This window comes from Chenopodium album, chromosome 18, assembly GCF_948465745.1.
Source record: "Chenopodium album chromosome 18, dcCheAlbu1.1, whole genome shotgun sequence".
Classification (NCBI taxonomy): Eukaryota; Viridiplantae; Streptophyta; class Magnoliopsida; order Caryophyllales; family Amaranthaceae; genus Chenopodium; species Chenopodium album.
This window is the reverse complement of record NC_137851.1, coordinates 311,997-336,979: the sequence shown is the minus strand read 5'-3', so window position 1 is coordinate 336,979 and position 24,983 is coordinate 311,997. Positions and strand designations below refer to the sequence as shown.

General features: G+C 34.9%; 1 protein-coding gene across 3 annotated transcripts; it reads right to left on the bottom strand.

Moving 5' to 3' along the window:
• Positions 1–1,036: 1,036 nt before the first annotated feature.
• LOC145591074 (CHD3-type chromatin-remodeling factor PICKLE-like) lies at positions 1,037–23,929 on the bottom strand. 3 transcript variants are annotated; one of them, XM_081647457.1, is made up of 32 exons: positions 23,731–23,929; positions 23,063–23,212; positions 22,130–22,267; positions 21,884–22,038; positions 21,602–21,763; positions 20,484–20,725; positions 20,249–20,344; positions 20,020–20,156; positions 19,699–19,917; positions 19,464–19,571; positions 17,408–17,458; positions 17,203–17,302; positions 16,169–16,311; positions 15,988–16,091; positions 15,725–15,863; positions 15,213–15,382; positions 12,756–12,822; positions 12,389–12,511; positions 10,545–10,651; positions 10,388–10,469; positions 9,894–10,100; positions 8,600–8,750; positions 8,402–8,507; positions 8,238–8,312; positions 6,258–6,319; positions 5,996–6,072; positions 5,325–5,455; positions 3,470–3,585; positions 3,234–3,367; positions 2,480–2,597; positions 2,222–2,295; positions 1,037–2,021 (listed from the first exon to the last, which is right to left on the bottom strand). In XM_081647457.1, the coding sequence occupies exons 2-32, from the start codon at positions 23,207–23,209 to the stop codon at positions 1,596–1,598; spliced, it is 4,167 nt and encodes a 1,388-aa protein (XP_081503583.1). In that variant the 5' UTR covers positions 23,210–23,212; positions 23,731–23,929; the 3' UTR covers positions 1,037–1,595. The 3 variants fall into 3 exon arrangements, with proteins under 3 accessions (XP_081503583.1, XP_081503584.1, XP_081503582.1); XM_081647458.1 differs by having other exon boundaries at positions 3,234–3,364; XM_081647456.1 differs by having other exon boundaries at positions 3,234–3,585; positions 23,731–23,928.
• Between the last annotated feature and the right edge of the window lie 1,054 nt (positions 23,930–24,983).

The following is a 24,983-nucleotide window of genomic DNA, read 5'->3' as shown; positions in this document are numbered from 1 at the left end:
TTCTTGCAATAAGTAATCTAGGTTGCATGACAGTGGATACGAACACGGTGGAATCCAGAGCTATATGATGATATGGATACGAAAATTCTATTTTAGAGCATCTCCAATGGTAAGCTACAATACTTTGTAGCTTACCTTGCCACATCAAATATTGGAGCTAATATATTTTGTAGCTACAAGGTGCTCCAATGGTTAATTGTAGCATATTGTAGCTTGGAAGAAATATAAATAATTAAAATAGTTTTTATTATACACATGTCATATGTATAATGGGTGATATTATCATTGAAAAATCAAGCAACATAGCTTGTTTGAGCAACGTTGCTTAATCTAGCTACATCAATTTTCCACTCCAATGGTAAACTACATGCTTGTATTTTTAATTAATTTGCAAGCAAATCCCTATTTGTATACCATTGGAGATGCTCTTATAATTGATGGGACCCAATACAACGAACAATGATAGAAAACATAAATTGAAGGCTTGATACGTAGGATGAAATTAATATTTATACCTTGTAACAAACTAACAACATTTATAAGACGATAAAGCTATGCTATGGAGTACATATAAGAGGTCCGAAGTACATAAAGCAAAGACGACACACCACCAAAATAATAGGGGGCATCAGTCGGAAGCTAAAAGGGTTGATCGAAGGCAGAACTACCAAAATTAAACAAGGTCTTACGTCTTTGTAGAGTGTAGTGCTAAATTGTTGTAAGGTAGATGAATTTATGTAATTTGTAAAAAGTCGGCAGAGATTAATCAGAAAAAGGCCGAGTAGCTGCCCGTACTTCCTGGTCGGGAGTCTGTCCCACAGGTGGCCGATCATCGGTCCCCTCTCATGCCAGTATTCATGGTAGTGCATATCCATCACAAATATATTAAATTTAACATAGAAGCATCCATTACCGAATTAGAGATGGTAGTATGGTACTGAATGGTAGCATAAATTTTCCTTGAAAAATTACATTAAAATTCATTACCACGCTTTATGGTCGGTAAATCAACGGGGTGTTGTGTTGATGCATCTCATTGTGTTGCTATTTAAAGTAAGATAATCTCTTACAGCATGGTCAGTAAACAATCGGGGTGTTGATGCACCGCATTGTGTTAAAGTAAGATAATCTCTTACAACGCTTCCTGACCGCTTCTCAAGAGGAAAAAAAATAATTATGCAAGACTTAATTTTTACATATACTATCATGAAGCAACCCATAGCCCCATATAGGTGATTAGGCGCCCATTCAGCATTCCTTTGTTCAGAATGCAAAGATGAAAGAGTCTCTATTAATTATAGCAGGCTGCCATAGTCCCATTTTTGATATAGGACAAGGAGAGGATCAACCATTTAGAGAAAGATCCTGCCTTCTAAGATATATTAGATATTGATGAATGATAGCAGCTTGACTTCATAACCTCAACAGGCAGGATCACAACATAGTTTCCAGTTTCATGTAAGTTGTTCCAAGTAACCTTAGAAAAATCAACTAAACCTGTGGTTTGAAGAGTTTCTGGATTGTTTGAATACACCACTTTGGGAAGGAAATGAAATACACAATAGGGTTAGATCTGAGTCTAAAACATCTAAACCCTATTTTCCTTCTCCTTTCTGCACATGTTCACCAGTGGCAGGACCTTGTCCTTCATCAACTTGTGTCTTTGCATCAACTTCAGCATCCACCATCTCCACATCCTCGGAAGCTTGCCCAGATAAGTTACCATGATTACTTTCAGTTTGGGTTGCTTGAACCTCCATGTTCTCTGCCTTAAAATTTGGGCTAGAATCAGATGGCTGGCCTAATTTTTGAACACTACTCTGAGCTACATCATGCTGTTTCTGATCTTTTGATGCAGGTACATGGGCAGTAGGATGACTCTGAGGCATAGCAAAAATTTGGTTGACCTTTCCACAAAGATCTTCTAGCTGGTGAAGTGTCTTGCCCAAATTTGGATCAGCTTCATTACTTATACTAGCTTTAACAGATATCTTTTCATTTTCGGTCAATAACTTGCACATCTGTACTCAAATAGATGTAACAAAATGCAACTTAAAATCCTTAATTTCAATCAGGGAAAGATTTAGCAATTTTTTTTCTTATTTTCTTTGAATCATAAGCACAAGTCACGAGACATTTTTGACAGGCTAGGTTTTACACATCATAATCCTGGTAGATTGACAATAGGAACATAAAAGCTAAATCTTGAAGAAATAGTCACCTGATTATAATGTTCAGCCAGCTGCTGCCGTCTAGGATCAGTATCATGACTAGCAGAAGATACTTCTTCTGCAGCTGCAGGAAAAGCAATAATGGTCATTATTCTTTCTAACATAAAGGAAATTGCTAATAGTAAAAATGTGCTGCAGTCCCCAGAGAACCAAAAACAGAAAAGTTTATCTACTTGTCATTCAAATAGTAAAAACTACTTTATATTTTTTGACCAATTCTAGAAATAATAATGAGTAAAAGCTCATACCTAGCACTTCAATATGAGGAAGCTTGTCTGTATATTCTGCTGTTGTAGTTGCCATGCTTGTTGCTTTGTTTCCATTTTCAGAGTCTTCAAAATAATCACCATTAGACTTCCCATCACCCTATGTTACAAACATTTAAATTTTAATAAATGCAGTCAGAATTTGCCGATACCAAAGAGAAAAGCAGTGTGATATTTCACAAAAACAAATTTAGTTATTGGACTTTGACAAAAACCCATCATATGAAATATAAACAAATTTGCCGCTACTTTTGTTTGCTCTGTTGGGGAATAGTTACTTATTGGATGAGTCAGCTTTCCTTATTTCAACACCAACAAGGACCCTGCTGGTAGCAAGGTCTGAGGTTGAGGTAAGAGAAGCATCACATGTGACAGGTATCAAGGGCAGTCCTCATTTAAAATCAATCAATCAATCAAAGCCTTAATCCCATAAATGGGGTCGGCTAACATGAACCAAATTTGATTATTCAGTGCAGTCCTCATTTAAAATAATTATCAAATTTTAATCAGTTGCATACGGGAAGGCTGTATCTCCCATTCCATTAACCGAAGATTATTAAGTGTATGTGCACGAGTATGGGGGTTCACATACATATTATGATCCATGTAGCACAAGACAGAGAACCTGGTCCATCAGTCCGTGAAACCATATAAAGAAGGCAATTGTTCAGTAACCAGCCACAGTCTCAGATTTAAAAGATAACAGAAGGTTCATGCAATACACAAATGAACTTACAAAGACTTCTTTCTGACATTCTGCTTGTAGGCCCTTCTCCAAAAGCAGCACCCTTTTCTTAATGAACTCAACTTGTCTTCTTTGCATTTCTCGAAACTGATACAATATGGTGGTAGCATCTGCACCTCCTGCTGCTGGTTCAGAAGCTGAATTATTTTGACTAACAGTGCCCTTCACAGAGTCACCAGATGGTTCTATATTATTTGCCATTTGTGATTCACTTTGTGCCTGATTACCTCCAACAGCAAGGCTAGCAAGATTTATCACTTGAAGATTCAACTCTTGACAGATAAGTTCCTGAATCCTCAAGTCTTTATCATCAAGAATAGCTTGCCATCTTCCATACCCGTGCCTTCAGAATAAAAATAAAGCTAAGGCGTGACCAACTTATCAAAAATTATTATCACTACAAGCAAATAGCACAACACCACAATGGAACGAGGAACTATAATATTCAGAAAGAGAGTAAAAAATCTTTTGATCAAGAGTAACAATTTTACAGTTTAGTAGTTTCCAAATTCACTTTAGCTAATTCACTTTAGCTTCCTTATTATTGGATTGATGAGACTAGAGCTGTCAATTCAGGTGTTCAAGTCAAGCCAATTTATCAAATTAATTTGATACTGGGAAATTCGGAGTTTATCTGTAGAGTCCAAGTTCAGGCCAGGTTATTTTGGGTTGTGTGTGAATCGGGTCATCTCAGATTTTCTATTTCTAATCAGGTAATTGCTCAAATCATATTCAAATCAAGTCATCTCGGGTTTTTCCATTCAATCACTTCAGATTTGGATCAGGTTAACTCAGGTTAATTTAATTCGGATCATTTTATGAGATTGTTCAGCATTTGGGTTGAGTTATATACCCAATCCAAGACATTTTCTAGTTAATAATACCTTGCATCATTTGTTTTCTTACACAGTATCCAATACACTGGTTTGACCATAAAAATCTTTGATTGTGCATTGGTTAAAATTAGAAAAAGTTAAATATATCGAAAATACACATTAAGACCATTAAAATAGATCCAACTCAACTATTTTTTCCTTTACATACTCCCTCTGTTCTTCTATGTTCTACTTAATTACGAAAGATACACAAATTAAGAAAATATTGAAAAAGGTGAGAGGGAGTAAGATAAAGTAAGAGAAAATAAGAGAATGTAAAAAGGTGGGTTTGAGTAAGAAAAAAGTAATTAAAAGTAAGAGAGTGTGTGGAAAGGTGTAGTTACTGTGGGGTTGATGGGGTAAAATAGTACAAGGGGTAATCCAAAAATAGAATAAAGCAAAGTAGGTGAAACAAAACAAAGGACTAAAATGAAAAGCGAGTAGAACAAAAAAGAACAGAGGGAGGACTAGTGAACAATTATGGTAGAAGATTATAAAGTTTGATCTTTAAAAAAGAGATGGTACAACTATTTAGTAACAGAGGTACCAGGGTAGTATTAATTGAAGTCAGGCCAACTCGGGTCTTTCAAGAGCTTAATCAGTTATCGCTCAGCATGGCAGTTAGGAATTAGTATTGCTATTGGATGATTTTGGGTTTTTTAAGCTTGGGTCAATAACAAATCAGATTAGATCACGTTATCAGGTTTTGTACGCAAATTGGTCTCAAATTCCAAGGTCTTTATAAGGTTTAAAGTTTTTCTCCAATACGGATATCATATGAGTTTAGGTTTCCAATTTATTGGGTCACTTATGGTCAGGTTCATTAAGGTTCACTTTTCCTTTATTAGGGTGTGACAAAATTAGTTTCTCCAATCAGATCAGCTTTTAAGAACTCAATATATGCTGCCAAATTATACCTGAACTAAATTTGCACATGGCATGAAATCTATGACCTAATATGGGCTCAAAACCCCTCCAAAAAGAAAAACATAAGAAAAATAGGCTTTGTAGAGTGGATGCCAGTGGCTATGGTCATGGATCAGGTAGACGCGGAAGGGGTTGGGCTAAAGTCCAAGTGGTCATTGCACGTCTAAAGAAGCTATACTTAATACTTCTCATATTAAGGGTGTAAGGTCAATATTCCATGTAGCGTATTCAACTAAAATGATAAACTTTTTAATGCTCAAAGTAAAAAAGTAGAACTTACTTCAACACTGCTTGCAATAATATAAGGTCATGCTCTCTCTTCCAGACCCTTCCACCCTTTAGAGTTGGATATCGCAAAAGTATATCATCTGCAAACAGGGGATCATCAGGGCTTCCTGAAGCAGATTTCACCTGTTGGGTAGTGCAAAATGGTTAGTGAAAGGAATTAACAAAAACAAAGCAGTAAACAATGATTGCAGTATGATAATTTAGTATAGACAAGCTCAATAAACAGAAAATGAATCAAGATTTAGAACATTAATAATAAGGTTGATATACTGTTGTGTACCAAAAGGTAGCATCTGGCATGAGGAATAATGGATATCATCCCACCCAGATCAACTTAAGAAGCTAAAACAATTATGTTAATCAAGAAAACTGACAGCATATCATGACTGAAAAAGAGTGAAACTGCAGATACCTATGCCCAATATTGTCAAAAATAGAGGCTCAAATAACCACATGTAAAGCAAATGACTTATCATGAATAAGAGACTGGCATAGTATAAGTTGCAGAAGCTATCTTCCATATGATTCACAGAATTCACTTAGCTTCATCATAATGACAGAACGATAGCCATTCTTTGCCAAATATTTTACGTTTTGTTTCCCTATAAGGATTCTGCACATAGCATATCAAAATAGACACAACAGAAAATTTGTGCTATCTACCTTATCCCTAATCATGATCAGGGTTGAAATTCTGACGAGAACATCTTGAACTCTAAGCCCTTCCTTTGGAACACCATCTGTGATCAGCATAAACAAAACAGTGGGGTTCAGCAAATTGAAACTGACAATTCCAAAATCAAATTGTCTCAATGAAAAAGGCCGAATAGTAGTTATGTAAATTCTTGACAAAAGGAAGTACTAATATTTTCTTAAAAAACATCCGAAATTCACGCATGCATGGAGAAACGCAGAAACAAATAACCTGAAAAGTTTGGTGAATCCGTGATATCCTCAGAGAGATGAGACAAGAAAAGTGCCCCATATCTGTGTACAAAGAAAACAATACACCAGTAATCATAAATTTCTTCATATAGAAATAGTACATAAAACTGGAAATGAAACGAAAACAAACAATAGATTAACAGGACATATAAGCCAAACGTTCGCAAATCTTAAGCACTTATGCTAGCTATCAAAGTTAAGGGGTACACATTCAACGGAATCATATTAACAAAGGGAAAACAAACTACAAACTTCAATGTAGTTGAACATACACTAATACACACAATCACTTGCGCCCTTAATTAAATAATTTAAACAAGGGACATAGAAGGTCTATAACAAAACTTTCATGCAAAATTTCCTTTGTTTCTTCCTGGAGAAATGTGGCACCGGTAAAATAACTGCCAACAAAAATTAAAATTAACAGGAAATTTAAAAAAGTGCTTCCTCCGTTATCTTATATTACAGCTTAAATTAAAACCTTTTTATTACAAGATTACCATATTACCCTTAGATAAACCAACTATGAAACAAAGTAACAAATTGCCCCAATAACCCAGCCCACTCAGCCCATACTCTTTCTTAACCCTCACAGCTTAAAAGATATGTTTAAGAATAGGGTCCTTTCCTTTTGTTGTATAAACAGTATTACAACCTATCCTTTGAAGGTGCACAGACTTCACAACTCCAGATGCATTATCTTATGAAATCTGGGTCACGATAGTCTTTTCTTTGAGCTTCTGAACAACTATTTTTCTCCATAAAAACACTTAGCAACCATACAGTGCACCAATGCACAAATGAAATATGAAAGTCATGATTGACCTTGACATTGAAGCAGACCCAAAAAGACCTAACATTCAATGAAATAGCTTGAACTAAAATACTCCAAGGGAGCTGACAATGATTCAATTCCACAGGCTAGGAATGACAGATAATCATTGACACTCCACTCCTGCACTCACATAGCATGTGATGGGACACAAAAGCACAGTACTAATTGCATCTCAATTCTTACAATCCAGTCACAATTTCACATTCATCAACATATAACACTACTGTAAATCACACATCTATCTGAATCTTTTTTAATATCCAAAGGTAAATTTGAGACTATCTTCCTATATCTGACTAAGAAAGGACATAACAAACAAAATAAGAATTCAGCTCCCCCTTTTGGCTCAAGACTGTGAAGTTGTGCCTTCATCCCAATAACTAGAAACTCCACTTGTCTACTAAAGCGAAAGAGATACAGAGAGATTAAGTGGAGAGATAACTGACACGCTGACAAGGTCAATAACCAGGGCAACACATCTCCTGTCTTGGGCAGCGCATGAAAGACAGAGCTCACCAGACAGCCATAGGAAAGAGTGACGAAAGACAAAGCATGGGCAGAGAAGACCTGGGCCCACTAGACATCTTTTCCATTAAAAGGAAGCTCTGGTGAGCACAGGCTTAGCAACAGACAAAGGCAACAAGAAGCTGTAAATAAACTGAAACAAAGTGAGGCAGTAACACACAGACACAGCAAATATTGAGAAGCCTATAACGGTGGCCAATGACAGGAGGCCTTGTCAGAAACAGCATTTCCCAATTAAATGCCGTCAGCATGATCCTGATCAAAACCATTTTAGATATTTGCAAATCTGCAATCATTTCCAACAAGACCTCCACTATCCCTTCAACTCCGTCTCTCTTTTCAGAAATTTGGCCATTTTTTCAATTAGATTAAACGCATTCCCTCATAGGGTTCTCATTAAATTCCTAAGAAATGTAGGCCCATCGGCAACCCACCCATAACCTCCTGTGAGAATCCCAGATTCATTCCAACAATAAAATTAAATAGACATAAATCAGGTGATAAGTCAGTTAAGAATAAGGATCTTCCAAAAGGAGGGAACTTCACTTTCTGTGAGATGATAGCTCAACTTTCAGACTATAAAAGGGCATTAATACATACTGTTTGATTTCTTCGTAAGTCTTCTGTTTCAACCGTGGTACAAACTCTACCCAGTCAAACTCGCCACATCCAAATCTATATAAGAAAAGATTAGTAGAAGTCAATCAGGCCACAAAAATAAATTTTCAGTTTACAACAGGGAAATGTATGAACTAACTGCAAACCTCATCAGAACTTGCACAAAAACAGCTCTCTGGCTCTGATTAAAACCAAGCACTCTAAATGATTTCCCTTCACCTTCCATCAGCGGAAAAGCTTCCATACCATCAACTGCAGAGAATTTTTCAAACGATATTCACCTAATCAATATCCTTTAACTTACATTCATTCATCCTTTTAAACATAAGACTGGAATCACATACCACGAGCTCTCTTTTTGTAAGTCCTTCTGCCAGAAGGTACTCCAGATGAAGTTGTCTCACTGTCAGTTAATTCAGCCTCATAGTTGTCATCTTCACCATCAGAACTAACATCTTCTAAACCGGCCAAGTCATCATCTTCAACAGATACCATCTGTAGGCGGGTAATGTCATAGTGTAAAGTATATATCAGCCTCCCATCTTGTGAATATACTCAAACCATCAAATTATGGCTTCAACCACAAAAATACAAGAAATGAACCCCCTCCCCCAAAGGGGGAAAAAAAAAAAAAAAAAAAAAAAAAAAAAAAAAAAAAACACATACAGAAATAAAAGTAAGAGCTTAATTTTAATTAATCATCTTACACAACTTTGCGAATAATCCACCAAATTTATTTAATATAATAGCACCATACATGGACGGATAACTAAGTAAAAAGGCAACACAAGACAAATATGCCCTACAATATTGAAACAAAGATAGTCCATTCCTTTTTATTTTTCCCATTTGCCTTATTGGTTTTTTGCACAGTTTTAAATGCACAAATTTGTCCACACATCTTCAACTAGAAAATTATAAAAAGTCATTTTCAAACTGCACAATGAGAAGACGAATCTAACACGATTGCACATGAGTATGTTTTTTCTTATATAATTAGATAAATAATCAGAGTCAAAGTCCATGTCTTCAAATGCTATATTCTGAATGGCACAAACAAAAAAAGAATGGAAAAGGTAATTTATTTAACAAATGCTTAAAGGGAAAGCTAAATTTAATTCATCATTGGATAATTACAAATATGTATAACCAAAGGTATACCCAAGAAATACATTAGACCAATTACAGGTATTTAAGACTCCAGTCATTAACATATAAATTGTCTTATAAAATTAGCAAACCTAAACCAAAAAAGCAAAAGTCAAGGTAAAACCTATTAATCTGGACTACTGATGCAATATGTTAATCATCATAGGCATCAGTTTATAATTTACAAAAACATTCCAATGTCATGTAAAAAGAATCACGCATTCACTTTACAATTCATTTTCACTACATTAAACAAGTACTAATTTTTTTGCGGAGATAAAAGATTGACAGCATTCTTCTGTTAATAGCGTAGAACACCCAAAACAAGGTCTATTACAAGATTGATAATTTTCAAAAACCACTAAAAAATATATATAATAATGAGCTAATGATGGCATTGAAGTAGTCAAAAGTCATTAGAAGGTTCACAATTAATGCACATTCACATTTTATAGCCATTATCTTCAGCTTAGAAGTCACAAGTAATACCTGCTTACGGCTTCTCTTTCCTTTTCCAAGAGAATTAAACTCCTCAACTTTGTGCACCTCATATTTATCTTTTAATAAATTCTCCCAATAAACGGATCTTTCCGAGCTATTCACAGTGCTTTTGGTTTCAGCAGCAGCCTTCTGTGCCGCTGCTTCCTTTGCTGCAGCTTCAGCTTCAGCTTCATCTATGTACTTAAAGTTTGCCACCTAAATAACATAATAGTTAACTTCAGACCATACCTCTTCAAACTAAAATTGTGGTTTGATCCTAGCAACAGAATATTAAGCCTTGGCAGAAAACAAATACATAGGGACATGACAAGCTTACAACAAAAAGAAAGAAGAAAGGTAAATACATTGAATCAGAAAGCACGAGGTTTAAAATCAACAACAAACATCAATTTATCTTTCCATTAGCAAGCGGTTACAAGCTATATCAAAAGTCAAGCAAAGAAAAGTAGGCTTTGAGTCAGAAACTAGATCAGAATTCAAACCTTAAATGCTTTAAGAAACCCGTTGTCATCCACTTCATCTAAAGCAGTCTCTTCATCTCCAGCACGCTCACGATCAAGTAATCTAAAAATTATAAACGTTATAGCTCCAAACATACAGATTTCAAATTAAAGAAAAAGGACAATCAGATGTACTAACCTATCTATTGCAGCATCATCATAGTGAATCTGGCGGGCCTTTGCCTCTTCAGTTTCATCAACAAAAAGCTCTTTTGAGCCATATCGTATGATATCATCCAACTCTTCCTGAAAACTAACAAATATCAGCACTGGCGTTTGTATTTTCATAATCAAAGCAACCTAAAAAGAATGATTTGCCTAATTGCATATTCTTCGACAGACAACAAACAAGGATGAATCATGAACTCAATTACAGTACAGCATAGGGTCATCCCAGTTGCCAGGCCAAAAATAAGGGGTAAAAGTAGTCAAACGACCAAATTTGAGTGCAAAGTCCAAGGTCACTAAATGGAATTGAATAAAAACTCATCAGCCCATGCACGTGCAAGAAAAATATTACTAGTAAGTGCATGTACTAGTCAGCCAAGATGTCAAGGCTGTCACCAAAAATACAAAACAGGAGACTTAGCAATATTAAACTCACTACAAGTCCAGGTCCACCTCTTGAAAGTTTTTAAGATTCAAGGCCAACTTTTCTCCATATAGAGGAGTCTATTAGACTGAAGACTGTTAAGTCATTTATGTGAAGATTTTTTAGTGAGGAAGCTCTTGAAATGTTAACTTGAAAGTTCAAGATCATTAAATGTGACACTGACAACATCTACCAGTTGGTTGCAATAGAAGTAAAAACAGGTCTATAATTGGCACTGGCTATACAGCGTTGAAAACTTTTAGTGTTATGTAAGACAGTAAGTTACATTTATCTCCCTACCCCTGTCGTGGTGTGCTTGTATCCACGGCTTCTACTCCATCTGTTCCTAGTGGGGTATCTGTGTGTATATAATGGAAGTTATGTAGCGTGTCGCAGCGGCACCAGCATGGAGCATGATAAGTTGCCCAAAACCATCTATTATGGACATTTGATATAAGACGTATTTGAACAAATATATAAATTTGATCTTACCTCTATTGCATACACTCAGAACCTCTCAAATGAGTGAAATCTACTTACGAGAAGGAAAAAAAAACACAATTCAAAATAATCCAACCAAATTCCTTTGCAGCTATACCTCCTTTACAATCCATTACTACTACCTCCCAATAGAATCCAGCCTCATCCAGCATGCAACATATTATAAACTACAGAAAGAAGCAACAGGCAAACAACTTTGTAGATGCACTCAGCTTGATAGTTATTAACTATGAGTGTTGTAAACCAGTATTTGGTGCTATATTATCATGCTCAAGCTGCAAATGGATAAATTATACACTTGGTATGGTATAATAAACTCTTTATCCTAGTTCCTAGTGGATATGGTAGCACTTGTGATCCATTGAGCTTGTCACAAAGAAACAAAGACAGTGACTTAATAAATCTATGAAAGTGTGAATCGAGTTCCACCCAAATAGCACACAAAACCAAGTTCAGTCAAACAGCGTTTGGCGATTAGAGTGAAGTCCAATCTTGTTCGAAAACAAATTACAATGTGTAACAAACCCACAGACATCAACACACAATCAACCAAGCCATGGGTCGCTAGGATAGGCCCAACACATGGCATGCATTTCTTGCCTACACTTGATTATAATACACCACTAGATCACAGATCTACTTTCTCAATCCTTAGAGATTTATTCCCAAAATATTTCAGCACTTAACCATAGTGAATGACTTATCAACAAGCTGATTCCATCAGCACCAAATATATTAACATGACAGCAAAGATATTTTAGAATAGTCTCTCACATTAAAGAGATTAGATGATTTGAAATACAGATGATTATAATCTTTGGTGTAGTTCCACAGCATTTTGCATAAGTCATCAATTAAGTGACAATCTGACAATTCAGACAGGGAAAAACCTGATTGATATTTTGTGTCTTTAGCTTTCCAACAACTAAATGCTCCAATACCATCTTCTTCTTTGTCATCTGCATCATTCTTTCTTCAATTGATCCTCTAGTTATGAGTCTGTAAATCATGACCTGCAGAAATGAAAAAATAAAAAAATAATAAAAAAAAAATTTAAAAAAAAAACTTAATCCAAGAGAAAATAAACCCAAATGCTATTATGCCACATATTTTAGTTCAAATATCAAATAACTCTAGGTCGTTAGATGGTTTAGGCAGCAATAGCCACATGTAAATTCCTAAAAACACATTGGACAGCCCATATAAGCTCTAATAAAAGATAAAATCTGCCAAAGTGGATAAAAAATGAAAATTAACCTTATTAGTTTGCCCAAGCCTGTGAGCTCTGGCCATTGCCTGCAAATCAGCATGTGGATTCCAATCGCTGCATCAATGCATAACATGAGAACATTAAAATTAAGTAACTAACATATGGTTGAAACATGAGGCTGTAGTAAACAGCTCAGGGTTAATGATAAAATATACATTAACCATGAAGAAACATAAGTACATAGCCTGACTCAGGAATTATATTACATCCAGCAAGATCTAAATATTACCTCCGTTTTTTTTTAGTTGATAGGTATTCCTTTTTAGGAAGTTTCTTTTTAAGTTGACACGTTTCTTTTTTAGGCATATTTTCTATGGTGAATAATCAATTGTACCGTTATTCTTATTCTCTCTCCTGCTCATATTAGATTGTTAGACAAATCTCTCTCCTCTCTCTCACCTGACCCAATAAACATACCACCCACATCGTAGTATTGTACCTCATTCCTCACCACCACCACTCATCAGTCGTCACCTCTTTCTCTCTCCTCCCTCTGCCTTCAACACATCAGAACCCTTCATCATCGCCACGAGATTTAACCCACTAGATTAAGATCTCGTTTCCGTCAATCTTGTCATTCCTCTTTCGATTCCGTCAATCTTGTCATTCCTCTTTCGATTCTGTCAACAGGACTAGTAATTTCATCCCGCATAACAAACTAATAAAGAGTAGATACGGAATTTTTTTGTTTCAACTCTTTTTAATTAAATTACTAGAACTTTGATTGTAGCATCATTTTTGTCACCTTTCGTCATCGTCGTCTACTTTTTCTAGTATGTGAGATACTGAGATCTAAAGGTAGTAGGAGTGATGGGGCAGTGAATGCTTTTGGATTTTTTAGAAATTTATCAAGGTTGAGTAATTTTGCGGGTTTAATATGATGAATATGGTGACGAAGGTGAGGGTGGTGCCGGAGAAGTACATCTGGGTGGTGGTGGACTAGAATTAGTAGATGAAGGTGGGGTGGAGTTAGGGTGGGCTGGCTGGTCAGTAGCAGGAAGGAAAAAGAAGGTTAAATAGGAGTATTATTGTATTTCACATGTCTATCTCACTCCTTAATATGTGTAACTAAATTGAACGTGTCATGTAAATAGAAACAGAGAAAGTATTAAAGAACAAACAAGCCTAATCTGAAGCCACAAAAGTATTAGAATCCCAAATAATTTATGATCCCAAGAAGTCAAATATTAAACACGATTAAGGGGGAAAAAGAAACTCCTAAAGTCCTACCTGAATTTACACTGCTAAATAATTACCACAAAAGAAATAAATATCACAAAAATTGTAATATTATTAACATCAGGTCTCCATTTACTTCCAGCAAGTCCAAAGGCCCTTGCACACCAACTCCTTTCCAGGCTACACCAAATCTTATATCTTCAGGCACTCATGCAAACTATTACTTTAAAAATTTCCATCTAAATCGTCAAAACCGAACTCAAAGTCCTCCTTTTCCTTCTTCCTCCTTTATACCATGACATAAGCTACAAAAAAGTCAAATCCCAAACTATGTTACTCTAATTCAAAATTTCACTTTAAATGCCTGTATCAGATGCTCGAACCTGACAAAAATATGGACATCTAACATTACAATGTAGACTGAACGTGCAAAGTTTTCATAAAATTACCAGGTCAAACCTGATTACATACCCGCATCCAACACTAACATCCAACTTTGAGTAACATAGGTCACAGAGCAGCTAGCCAACCACATAAACTATATCCAGCCATCTTTTGAAATCCCTTCCGCATTAACGGGTTTTTAACAATAGAAAACAAGGATCCCTATGTATTTACGGCAATGCTTTATAGAGCACTCTCTAATTTCAAGGACAAGTCTTAATGAATCACTCCCATGACCAACTCAACCAGCAGGTTAATTTTATAAATTTCAGCCAATTTGTTGTCTTAACCGATCCACAAACATCTTTCAAGACCAATTCTAAAGTTGGAACATGTTCCTAATCTAATGACTTTCTTACTAAGAGAGCAATCCCAATTAAGCGAGCAGCCAATTCTGAATTATATATTTACCTATACATCTATCCCAGGCAGAATCAGAGAACAAGATCAAGTTATTCTTTTTTTATTTTTTATTCTTTTGGAAAACAAAAAAAAAAAAAAAAAAAAAAAGAAAAAAAGAAAAAAAAAGAACCACAATTCAGTAATTTATTTTTGTTACAGCATCGTACTACTTATCTGAAAGTAAATAAAAAAATTAATTATTCAACAACTAGAATCGCAGCCTTGCAGGTGTAAATGTGCTAGAATTCAAGATATTGGCCAGAATTTCAGCAATAAAGTTGGAATTTGATGTATTTCAAGCATTTTTTATGTTAGGTCTCAATTAAAGTAACCTAAATGAGTTTCAAAATGATGCTATAAAACACAAGTACACAGCCATAGCATTTGGCGATTACAAATAATCGGAAATTAGAAGTCACCTGTCATAGATAATAACTGTATCAGCTGTAGCAAGGTTTATCCCTAAGCCTCCTGCTCTTGTAGATAGCAAGAAGCAAAATCTGGAAGAGTTCTTGGCATTGAATCTATCTATGCGAATTTGTCTCTCAGCTCCACTGACCTTGCCATCGATACGTTCATATTGCCATTTCTAGAAAAAGAATATAATCAAGTACCACCACTAAAAGACTACTTGGAAAAATAGGTTTGCTTTAAATAGAAAAGTTGTAGAGCAAAATCAAAATATTGAGAATATAATGCTGTTCAAGAACTACATAAAGCTATAGACTTCCACATCAGCACATTTAAAAGAGCAAGAAACAAGATCGCATAAAACATGAAGTCATGGAAACTGAAATATGAAACATGGCTGTGCAGAATTAGATCATCCAACAAGGTTAAGATCTGCAGAAAAGATGCAAACCCAACTATGCAGTACATAAGATAAAATAAAGGCACCGCCAATCAAGATAAAATGCAACAATTTCAAAACCTTGTAAGTCATGTAATCTTCAAGTATGTCCAACATATTCTGAAATTGAGTATAAATAAGAACTCTGTGTCCTTGCTCCTTAAGCTTCACCATCATTTTGTCCAACAACTGCAGTTTTCCAGAAGATTCAAGAAGTTGTCTGTCATATAGTACAATAAAGGCAGTTAGCAATTTTCAAAGTTGAAAGTCAGCCTCTTAACCAAAGTCCAAAGATCCCAAAAATAAGAGAAGGGTTCACTAGGAGGCAAAATATGAGAAATTACTTAAAGGACTCAGTTGAATCTGGTATTAGTGGCTCGACACCCTCCAGCATGTAAGGATGATTGCATAACTTTCGCAATTCCATGACCACATTAATAAGAGATATCTGGCAAATCAAGAGCACTCAAACATTAGATCCTATTCATGTCTTAAAACACAGATTTGCCAAAGCAGTAGCCTCACCTGCCCACCGCCCTTACGAGTTAGAAGCTCATAGTTACGAGTCAAAATAGCCTTATAGTATTCCTTTTGCTTACTACTTAGCTCAACACGCAAGATGAGTTCTTTCTTAGGAGGCATTTCCTTCAATACATCTTTCTTTACCCCTGGACATTTCAAAAATTGAAGTCATAATCAAATCTACAAGCAAGACCTATATAATTAGATAGATGAAAGTTAAGCACCAAATTTCAATAAGTATATAGCCTCTCCATCACATTTTAACACAGTTCAAACAGACTAATGAACCCAGCAATCTCTCTTCCATTCAAGCTTAACCAATAAGACTGCAGCTATTTCATTTGGCTTTTTTGCGTTGGGAGAGAAGGGGGTAGCAATATAAATGACTAAGGTAATAGTTAAACATATTATAACCAATTAAAAAACCAAGTTTCAGAAGGAAACAAAAAAAAAAACCTAGTTGCTAGTATAAAAGTAGTTGTGGAATCAAAGACTAGTAAACTACACATTACAGTAAGCACATTTTTAAACAAAAGTTCATAATTCATATAAAAGCACTTCAATTTTAGTATATAATAATTCATATCTTAGAATACTGATTAGGAGGAGATTAAAATTAAGAGTTTTATTTCCATATCAAACCTTCCTATTTCTTTATTGAGATTTTATTGAGATTAACTTCTCAATTGAAGATGTGATGGAAGTAGTGCAAAAAAGGAGGCAGGAGGAAGAGGAAGGGACAAGAAAAACAACAAAAATACGTTCATGAGATGCCAAAGAAAACAGCAGGTTCACTTTGAACAGGAAGAGCACAGGACGTTAGCTAGCTGAATGAAAGAACAGCGAACAACATCATCAATGACAACAAAAAAAATAGAGCATAAATGCAACACCAGATGGCTTGATCAGATACTAACTACTACTACTAATACTATATAACCTTAATTAAACAATTTCATTTCAGAAAAAACTGAATAAAGTGGCAAAATCACACATATTTAACAATGCATCAACAGAACAAGGTTCATGACTCATACTTCGAAGAAGATGAGGAGCCAACATCTTGTGAAGCCGTGAAATCTGCTCCTCTTGGTTAATATCTTTGAACTCTTCCTGGAATTCCTCCAAGCTTCCAAACTGCAGTTTATTTATAATGAGCACAGACGAATACAAATGAACTATATAATCTCCTCAAAAAGGATAACAAAATGACACTCTCAAAGCTCCTATCAAAAGACTGACCTTCCCAGCATCAAGAAAGTGCATCAACATGAACAGCTCATCAAGGTTATTCTGGAAAATTCACCAAAAGATCATGAGGTGGATTAGTAGCAAGAAACTACAACAATCCAATCAGGGCAGACAAGAAGGAAAAAGATCGACCAGAGACAGAAATGAAGCTGAACCATAAAGTGAAATTCATAAACCATAAAACCCATGATATTGTATACTCCCTACAATTTATGATGATGTACTTCCTCCATTTTTTTAAGTGTTACACTTTCCTTAATCAGCAGTTTGTTTTTAAGGGTTACACTTCCTTTTTTGGCAAACTGTAATGAACCCACAACCACCACCAGCGATCCCGACATACAGCAGGCGACAGAGGAGGCAGCAGCAGGGGAAGGATCACAACCCACCTCCACTACAGGATCAAGCAACAGTCCCTTAAAGCTGTTGGCTGGCAACCTTGGCTTATTAGCCTTTAACTGGGGTAAATTAGGAAGAAGACAAGAAGTAGTAAATTGAGCAATTAAGGCATTATGCCACATCATGTAGTAAAGTGAGTAGTATAAATATTACTAGCCTTAGAGAGAGAGGGATTGTTTAGAAATTTCCCTATTTTGTATTGTGAACTTTGGACAGTTATGCCTAAAGCCATTAAACCTTGTACGCAAACTTTTAGCTACGATTAACCAAAAATTCCTTCTTCTTCCTGAATTATTATCTGAATTTGTGAGTGAGAGACACTAGTCGGTTGCAAAAACTACTACATTTTATTATTATTATTATGTGACTCTCCTCTCATGGTCCACACACATACCCACTATACTTCTTTTTTTTTTCCTATCCTCTCACATTCCTTAATTTTCAATATACTATTACCCCAACTACCCCACTAATATCTTTTCTTATAATTTTTAATACCCCAATTACCCCACTTATATCTTTTTTTATCGAAGTCAATTAAATAACCTAAAACTATGAGTCAGTCATAAGTGTAAAAATAAAGAAAGAAAAAAAAAATTAAATAAACTAGAGGGATTGCCTGCATTCAATTTGAGGTGTTTTTATATAAAGTACCAACTTCAACTTGGAATATATATCTTAACATCTTATCCTCCTTGACCCCAAGATATTTTTACCTTTCCGCTCACTCTCTCTATCTTCATTCATTTTTTTTCTTACACCCACCCATTTTTCTAATCCCCCTGCCTAACTTTATCCACCTTTTTCATACACAGATCCACACCTCCTTGAAACAAGAGCACATTGTAATTAAGTACATCATGATAAAAAGAAAGGAGTACAGTGTTATATTAAATAGAGCCATCTAAGCATTTCACAATACATAAAAAGATAGGTAAACAATAGGCATGAGAATAACATGGCAACTTGATAACTTAACAATGCCGATAGCTAACAGCCAAGGTTAATAAGCATAAATAGATCTACAAAAATTGAGAAAGAGAGAAATTATTCAAGACTTCCATTTCGACATAAAACTCCAATAGATTGCATTCTCGTGAAAAGATCCAGAGTGAATAAAGAGGAGATGCAAATCTAACATACAATTTCCATCACAATATAACATATCCCTACATGATTCTTATGTCACAATATAATATCTTCCTACATGATAAGTACCCTGAGATTCGCATGAATTTATCTGAGGGAAAGGATTTGAAGAGATAAAGCTAACAATATTATTAAAATTTAGAGGCTACAAGTATCCAGAGCAAAACATATCAATGGGTAAACTATAAAAATAACTGAGTTTCTTCCTAACATCTCTTTTAAAATCCAAGTAATAGACAATCAGACATTTGTACGGGAAAGAAAAAGTCACCTAATCCTCATACCAATGCATAGCTACATTAAAATAGACTATAGACCTCATATCACCTAATCAGAATTCAATCAAGCATATCATTATATCAACAGTCAAACCATAAAAAGCTAGAAAAATTGTGAACCTTATGAAATTGAAAATGAGGTTGCATATTTAAACAGACAGTAAATTGTAAACTCTAAGCTAAGATTTATAACACCAAATACTAGGATATGATAACAAAACCTGAAGAGGTGTTCCAGTTAGGAGCACACGATGTTTACTCTGATATTGCTTCAATTGAAGAAATAGTTTTGAATCCTTGTTTTTTAAGCGGTGACCCTCATCCACAATCTACAGAACAAATTGAAGACAATTTAAAAGAAAACAAATCAGAATCTTTACTGGTGATGGCATAGATTCTTTATATAAATCAGATTGGATTCAAAAGCTGATCTGCTGCAAAAATAAAGGACATTACCATACACTCCCATTTAATTGGCTTCAGAGATGCAGAATCTAGGTTGATCATTTCATATGACGTGAGCAGGACGTCAAATTTAATCCTATCTTGTTTGCTTTCACTGGAAATGTGACCAGATTTCTTTTTCTTAAGCTTCGTTGAAAGAGACTTTTTTGGATAGTAAAATTCATATTCACGTATGACACTACGAGCTTGAGAAGAACCAACATACATAATCTGCATTTATTAGCAATCAATAAGCATAATGAATACTCAGAGGAAATATAGGGGCAGGAAGCCCTGTACTGGGGCCATAGATTGAAACTCCAGGATACATACAACATTCATTTGCGGTGCCCAAGTTGCAAATTCACGTTCCCAATTGCGCAGCGTTGACAGTGGTGCCACCACTAGATGGGGATAAACTCCTTCTTCGAGAAGAGATGCCAAAAAAGCAATACTCTGAATAGTCTTGCCTGCAGTCATCACAATTCTTCAAAAACTATAAAAACAGAAAAAAGAAAATAAATTAACACACTCACAAACATTCGAAATCACAATAACTTACCAAGACCCATTTCATCAGCAAGTATCACATGCGTCTGTTTGGACCATGAGAAGCGTAAAAAATTCAGCCCTTCGAGTTGATAAGGATGCAGTGAGCCTTCAAGTTAAGCAAATCAAGCTTTAGGTTTATTTCAATAAAGGAAGCAGAAGACGTAGAGGAAAAATTGCGGAAAAAAAAAAGTAACAATGTAGGAGTATAAAAAAATTATAAACATTAAAGGAAAATTTTGATATACCTCCAGTTAGAAATTCAGGACTCTGTTCATAATGTTGAAATTCTTTTGGTTTCTTATGAGATTCAGCAGAATCACGGTGGACGTTCTTCAGCTTATTAGAATGTCTACGACGCCTAGACTGTATTTTGTTGAATCTTTCAATATCGGGCCTGAAATCGGATATATCGGACTCGAACTCCCAAGAACATTCATCATATTGCAGTTCTTTCCACTTCACGAGGTACTCCTTTTCATCATCTCCTCTGCAAAAAAAAGATAAATACATAATAAAAAAAAAAATCAGTAGACAACCATGAAATTAATAAATCAAGACAAAAAGATCATGTTTTACAGAGAAAAATACATGCTGCAATTAGATCTAACATATAATACGTACAGGACACAAATTTATTAACCACACTAATTTCCTTATTGAATAAAAACAGTGAGCCAGAAATGGCAACAAGCAAAATACTCAGTACTTAATTAATATAGAAAGATATGTAATAGATCATAACAGCTTCAGAAAGTCATGCATTAAAATGGTGACAACCGGACTTTCTTTGCAGACAAAAAGGTTGACATGTCCTCACTCTACAAATTAGAAACAAGCATCCTCATTTAGTCCTGCTAACCTTCATCCTCTTAAATCCCACTACCCAAAAAAAGTGGATAATGTAAAGATGGTCCGGGAAGGTGCAATATCAACAACATCAATACCCCTATTTCCTAGATCTCACAATGTTTTACCTAGTACAGCACATCTGTAAAAAACTAGTCAAGAAAGGTAAGATACAGAGTAATGGATAAAAGGCCAACAAACAAGGGATGATAGATTTTGGCTAACCAACAAATAAAGTATAATAGTACTACATTGTGTAAAAATAGCCTAAAGATTTTTCTTGTTAATAACCATCTATGCCAAAAAAGATAACTCGTAAAACGATATGGGGCACAAACAAAATTTTAATATTCCAAAAAAAACTAAAGCCTAGATCACCACATGTCGATGATGCTACCCAAACCTAGACAACCATAACAATGGAACAAAATGGTTTAAAACATTTGAAGTACTTAAAACTGTTAAAAGCATGAAGGTACATTCATCACTAGATTTACAATTCTTTCAGAAAATAAACCTGCAAGCGAGGATCCGATCAACAGTAGTCCATTCAGATCGAACAGCAGCAAAATCATCTTCTGAATTGTTAGCTGATGACATCTGCCGGTGAAAGTTATTCACTTTGGTCTTCAAACGAGGAAGGGTTTTATAGGCTTCAATAAATTGTTTCTCAGGAACCCTGCAACATATGTATATCAGTTCTCAAATGGGTATCAGATAGGCTTCCAGACACAAGCAAATGTGTGTGTGTGTGTGTGTGTGTGTGGTGGTGGGGGGGTGGGGGGGGGGGTGGAATTACCATGTGCAATGCAAGTAGGAATATCCCTTCCACTTCACAAGATACTGCTTGACAAATATTTGCTTCGAACCCAACATGGAGGCATCACCATCCTCAGCTGCAGTAGGGCGCGTTTCATAGTCCAGTATTTTCTCAATGTCATTGAGCGGGCTAACCTACAAGGCCAATAATATTTCACATTATCCTTTCACCAAAAGATATCCTAAAAACTTAATACAAGTAACTCAATTGTATGCAAGAGCATACACATTCGGGACACTTCCAATCAGCAGGGAAGGGTGCTTTCAGTTTTGGAACTAAGCACTTGGGATGATAAGCATAAGAACAAGTTTCACACTCCAGCAGATTTCCACTTTCTCCACATGTTTGGCATAAATCTTCTTTCTGCAAACCATTAGAAGACATGCATTAATAACAAAGTACATTTACAACAAATGTCACAAAAGGCTCAGTTCATAGGCTGCAACTCTGCAAGTATGGAAAACCACAATAAATTTATCATGCCCCACAAACAGAACACCACAATCAAAGAACGACATAATTCTAACCAAACACTCATACCATACACAATAACACAATGGGGTCCAGATCACATCATCAAAACCAAGATAACACACAAAATCATATATCTACATGGGAGGCTAAAAAAACATTATGTACAATCACGCACCTGAAAACCAAATTAATAGCATATAAAAAACAAAATACAGCAAGAAAATTGGTACACCTGAATTATATCAAATGAGCATGTCCCTTCCTCGGAAGAGCAATCTGAGGGACAAAGAAGCATCACTTTCATCTAATGACCAAATAATCATCCTTGTCTCGTCAAATGCACACAATCAAGTAACAAAGAAGCCTGCACTACATAAATCTCCCTGTACAAATTCTTGAGTTTTAATCTTGTGTCATGTATTTAAATTTATAACTTGTGTACAAAGATGGGAAGAAATGTTAGGTTTTTGCACATCAGCACATCCATCCACGTAACGACGCAGAGATCACTTTAAGAGCAGTAAAGCAAAACTACTATATGCCATTGCAGGGCCACAAACACCACAGTACTGATCATAAGTTTTGAGCAATGCACAGCAAACAACACGATTTCAAACTGAAAACCAACAGAGTGCTTTAATTCAATATGCCAAAGAAAATAAAGAATCATCAAGTGTCACAGACCGTATCTTCTCTAGCTATCCTCTCAGGCTTCTCTGAAGGGTTCCCAGATTTTCCACGTGCCAAATCCGCCTCATCATCAGATACATCAATGTTGTACACAGGTCTTCGCTCTGACCTTACACGGAGCCTCTCCACCAAGCTACTCATTTTCTGCAAGAAAATAAATTCTATTATCACACAACCAAGTTACCACCAAAAAAAAAAAACCCCAGAACTACAAGCTTTCACTTACCATAGAACCCTAACCCTAAAAGCCCCAAATTAATAGATCTTCTGAAAGAAAGCAGCTAAAAATGCTTAAAAAATATCCATTATTACTAACAGAAAAACAAATTTTTACTTAAATAATTAAATATCAACGCAAAAAGAAAATCAAAAGATAAAATCCCAACTTCTTTTTTCCAGCATTTTGCTTTCAAGCATTCGCAAAAGCAATCTGGGACATAAACAACAAGTCAAGAGATTCTAAATCAACCAAATTAACATTCCAAAAGAAGAAAAACGAGCTTATTTGACACGAACATAGCATTAAAAAAACCCTAAAACTCATGAATTGCCCAATTTGCGCAATTCGAAATACAAAACCCTAATTCTTACCAAAAAAAAAAATATCACTAATTAATTTTTGAGATTCAAAATGATGATTAAATTAAGAACAAAATAGTTACCTTAGTAGCTCCGAATTCAACAATGCAAACTGCCGTCAACGAATTAATCGAAGGCGAAAATTTTCAGTGAAATTTAGCAGTTGTTCAGTTGAGTTGTCTTCTCCGGCGAGTATAAAGAAAGAAGAAGAAGAACAGTTATACTTCGTATTTTTATTTTTTTTTTAGTATTTAGATTATTTTTTGGTTAAGAGTCTTAAGACACAGTAATGAGACTTTACATTTTTTTATGTTTTTATTTATACTAGTTTTGTGCTCGTGCGATGTTCGGGTTGTTTATTGAAGATAAATTTTTAATGTATATGTCAAATTTTTAAATATATCATTGATACAAAATTAGTTAGGAATTGATGTGCTTTTATGACGATTTGCAATATTTTATCGAAAAAAATTTAACAAAATTATTATTCAATTTATACCTCTGAAATATTGGTATTTTATTGAAAATAAAACTCTAAACTAACAATTTTATCCTAAAATTATATCCAAATAGAATTTTAAATTAACTTTTTAATCTTATGAATTCTATTTAAATCTTTCCAACGTGGCGTGAGCCGCGCGACACTTAGCGAAAAGTTGAAACGCCAAATGTCGCTGCCTCGTGACCTGGCTAAAAGTTAGCTTTATATATTAGTTATATGATATTACAGTATTTTACTTTTAAACTTTATCTCATTTCTATTGTTTTTTTTATGAGTTTTTAATGGTGTTTTGCTATATAAGAATGAGAATTTTGAAATGAAATCATGTTTAGAGTGAATCGATTATTATAAGAAACAAAATAAAAAATCATGATTATTAACTTTTTTTGTGGATATTAGGAATAAGTTACAATAAGTAAGAATCATATAAAAACTATTGCTATCAAATGAAATTATTGATTTGGATTTGATTGTTTGATTCAAAATTGTATGATATCAAACTCCAACAATTTGGATATTGATTTTCTGATATCCTAAGTGATAGAAAATATTTGACATTATTCCTTCACAATTTTTGTTGGAGATGTGTAAAAAATACGAAGTAGAATATTGGATACATGGAATATAAACTTATTGAATTAGATTATTTTTTGAAGGCCTTCTCCGAAGCTACAATGTGCATTATAATATGCATTATGCCCGGACATTATACCACAAAGTCGAGCCAAAATTTATAATCTCAAATGTGTTTCAAAATATTCAATTCGGGTCAAGAAAGAAAACATGGATAAGAAAAGGTAAAAGGAAAAATTGCATAAAAAAGTAACATCCAAC

What these genes read in the sequence shown, in the direction of transcription:
- LOC145591074 (XM_081647456.1), bottom strand. Translation starts at nt 23,209, where the DNA reads ATGAGTAGCTTGGTGGAGAGGCTCCGTGTAAGGTCAGAGCGAAGACCT. An exon ending in TGCTGATGAAATGGGTCTTG is followed by an intron (nt 20,157 to 20,248) that starts GTAAGTTATTGT and finishes TGATGACTGCAG; the next exon opens with GCAAGACTATTCAGAGTATT. An exon ending in ACTTTCTTGATGCTGGGAAG is followed by an intron (nt 17,303 to 17,407) that starts GTCAGTCTTTTG and finishes AATAAACTGCAG; the next exon opens with TTTGGAAGCTTGGAGGAATT.